We start from the raw sequence: 3,495 nt of genomic DNA, 5'->3' as shown, positions 1-3,495 counted from the left end.
CACCCTCAAGAATTGAATCAATACGACTAACTGGGATTATCATTTATTTTTTCATGACTAGAGAAGGATGGCACATTTGGCAGTGCATGTGTGGTTGTACTTGTAGGCTGTAGCCCATCTAAACAAACTTTGGCTTTGATACAAACACTGCTCATTACAAATTAGCTTGCAATCCATCTGTGCAACAGATTGAGCACACAAGAACCAGAGTGATAATGAAGATGAATGCAGCTCCTAATTCGATCGGTCGGCCGGGCGTTTCATGGCGATGCACATCTCCTCTTAATCCTGACATGGAATCCATTCTTCATGTGAAGGATTATCGAAAGCTTCGGTTCCACTACGTGCCCTTCCACCGCCTCCACCCGGAAATTGTAGAGCATGGCCGCCGCCGCCACCTTCATCTGAGTGAAGGCCACCTCCTTCCCCAGGCATGTCCGTGGCCCCGAGTTGAAGGACATGAACTTGTACGAAGGCTCATGCCGCAGCCTCCCTTTCTCCGAGATCCACCGCTCCGGCCGGAACTCGCCGCAGTCCATCCCCCACACCCCCTCCATCCGCCCGATGGAGAACAGAGACACCAGCACTTTGGTGCCCCGCTCCACTCTCTGCCCGCTCGGGAGCGTTTCCGGCCGTACAGCTGCCTTGTGCTCGAATGGAACCGGCGGGAACAGCCTCAGCGCCTCGCAGAGGGCGGCGTGGAGGTACACCATCTTCCCCAGCTCCTCTGCCTCGAAAAGAACCGTGGCGGAGCTCGATCGATCCTTTTCTGGAGATATGGTCTTTAGTTCCTCCAGTATTTTTGCTTCCGCCGTGGGATTCTTCGACAGCAACCAGAAGAACCATGACAGAGCTGCACCGGTGGTGTCCCTTCCGGCGAGCATAAAGTTCATGGCCGTGTCGCGGAGGAACTTTTGGTGGAGTGCTGCTTCTTCTTGGTCGTCGTCGTTCATGTAAGACGAGAGTAGGTCGGTGTTAGTTTTGTCGTGGTTGGAGTTCTTCTTCTTCTTCTCCGCCACGCATTCGGATATGAAACCATCGATTTCCTTCCGAGCCGCCGCCATCCGCCTCTCCGCCGCGCCGACGCGGAACCGCCTCATCCACTTCCACCACGCAGGCGGCACGGCATGGCGGAGCAGCAACGTCGCCATGGCGTCGTCCATGGCCCGCGCGAAGGGGACGGTGGGGAAGTCGACGGAGAGACAGCAGAGGTCAATTCCGAAGACCAAGTAGGAGGTCATGTCGAAGGTGAGCCGGAGAAACACGTCCTGCAAGTCCACCGCCTCGGCCCGCCTTGCGAGCTCGTCGAGGAGCGGTAGCAGCCCCTTCTCGACCTTATCGTGGCTGGCGGCGAAGACGAAGGACCGGAAACTCCGGTCCATGAACAAGCCGTGCGCCTTCGCGCGCTGCCGCTTCCACAGCTCGCCGTCCGCGTTGAATATTCCATCGCCGAGGATGTCAAAGATCTCGGCGAACTCGTCGCCCTTGGGGTAATTGGAGAAGTTGGCGTTGAAGATGTGCTGCAGGTTCGCAGGGTCGCAGGTGATGACGTAGTCCATGCCCATGAACCAGGGCCCCCGGAATGAGAAGGTGCACCCGGTCTCCTGGAGCATATCGGTGGCCCAATCGTGCAGTCGGTGGAGGTTGGCGAGAAGGCCCGGCAACATCCCGGAGACGGGCCAATTCACTGGCATGGCGGTCGGACTTTTGAAAAAGAGGCGGTAGTAACAGTAGAAGAGAGCGAAGCAGAGCAAGGCGACGAGGAACTCGGGCCAAAGTTGCAGGAGAGCCATGGAGAAGCAATTAGTGCTATTGGCAGCCACCATCGTTTGGACTTAATTTGGAGGAGCTCGATCGGTGGTGGGATCTCTTTTCTATAAGGAAACGTATTAATCATCAAGCGAATATATATATATATATATATATATATATATATATATATATATATATATATATATAGTCCTGATCTGCCGCGCGACACATCCCGCGTGACACCTGCGCGACAGCTCCGACCCACCGCCGCTTCCACCGCCGTCGCGCCGCCGTCCGGTCACCGACGGCCGCCGGACTGGACGCATTGGAAAGCCAGCTCGCCGGCACTCCGGCCGGGGCCGGATTCCGGCCGGATTGTGGCCGGAATCCGATCGGAATCCGGCCAGAAACGCGATAGAACGACCCTTGTCCGATTTCAGCGAAAATCGGCCGGATTCCGGCCGAATCACGGTCGGAGACCGGCCGCGGTCGAGCGCCCGCGGTCGACGCGCCGGCGCCGGGCGCGTCGACCGCGGCCGATCTCCGGCCGTGATTCGGCCGGAATCCGGCCGATTTCGGTCGGAATCGGCCAACAGTAGCTGTTGGCCGATTTCGGCCGAAATTCGGCCAGATTCCGGCCGAATTTGGCCGATTTCGGCCGAAATTCGGCCGGATTCTGGCCGAATTTGGCCGGAATACGGCCACCGGACCCGGCGCCGGCGAGTTGCGCATCCATCGCCGCCGGTCCGGTGGCCGGAGATGGCCGGACGGCGGTGAACAGCGGCGGAGAAGCGGCAAACGTCCGAGGAGAAATACTGTGCATCGCGAAAATGGACGGTCGGGATTGATTCACGCACGGGTGCACAGGAATCAGTCGCGCGGCAGATCAATTTTCTATATATATATATATATATATATATATATATATATATATATACACGACAAGGAATCCGCAACACTCGCGATCCATCGCCGTGCTGTCCGACTATTGTCGACCTCTCCCTCGGGCGCGATCGACACGCAGCTCGTCGGCGCTCCGTCTGACATCGGATTCCGGTTAGATAGTGGCTGAAATCCGATGAATTTCGATTGGAAATAGGGTCGACAGTAGCGCGGCCACTATCGGCCGCGATCAGCCCGGCTTCCGACCAAATTCGCTAGATTCTAGCCATTATTCGATCAAAATCCGTCATCGGATAGAGCGCCGATGAGCGGCACGTCGATCGCGGCCAAATTGATGGCCGACGGTAACCGGACAAGGCGGCGGCAACGGGGATGGATTAGGACGTCACACACGAATGCGTAGCGCAGGATAAGGGAGAAGATAGATCTGTTAGTTCCATGCCCATTTGAATAGCATGCTGAAGGACGCCATGGAGGCCCTTCCAGACGCAGGTATCTGTCTAATTATCTATCATCGAACTATTTGTAAATTTGATTAAAAAATACTCATAAACATAGAAAATTCAAAATATAAAAAAATAATTATATATTTTTAAAAATCTCAAAAGTACGTATTAATATCTCTAAACTCATCAAACATTTTGTTAAAAATGTATAACAATGATGCATTTATTGGCTTTATATACGTTTTACTAAAAATATTTGATAATTATTGAGATATTGAAATTATAATAAAGTGATAATAAATTTGATGCCGTTGATGTCAGACTACTCATGCACATTCCGTGCTACAGAAGAACAAAAGCACGTGACGTCTAGCAGCGACAGTAGCAGTCTTTC

General features: G+C 53.8%; 1 protein-coding gene across 1 annotated transcript; it reads right to left on the bottom strand.

Annotated features, from left to right (window-relative positions):
• Window positions 1-238: 238 nt before the first annotated feature.
• LOC141830972 (noroxomaritidine synthase 3-like) lies at window positions 239-1,829 on the bottom strand. Its single transcript, XM_074718426.1, has one exon. The coding sequence runs from the start codon at window positions 1,824-1,826 to the stop codon at window positions 261-263; it is 1,566 nt and encodes a 521-aa protein (XP_074574527.1). The 5' UTR covers window positions 1,827-1,829; the 3' UTR covers window positions 239-260.
• Window positions 1,830-3,495: the final 1,666 nt, after the last annotated feature.

The sequence above is a fragment of the Curcuma longa genome, chromosome 6 (genome assembly GCF_044706935.1).
Source record: "Curcuma longa cultivar G26 ecotype Majalengka, Jawa Barat chromosome 6, ITB_CL_G26_1.1, whole genome shotgun sequence".
In the NCBI taxonomy this organism is placed as follows: Eukaryota; Viridiplantae; Streptophyta; class Magnoliopsida; order Zingiberales; family Zingiberaceae; genus Curcuma; species Curcuma longa.
This window is presented reverse-complemented; position numbering and strand designations above follow the sequence as displayed.

Coding starts and splice junctions, on each gene's coding strand:
- LOC141830972 (XM_074718426.1), bottom strand. CDS start 1,826: ATGGTGGCTGCCAATAGCACTAATTGCTTCTCCATGGCTCTCCTGCAA.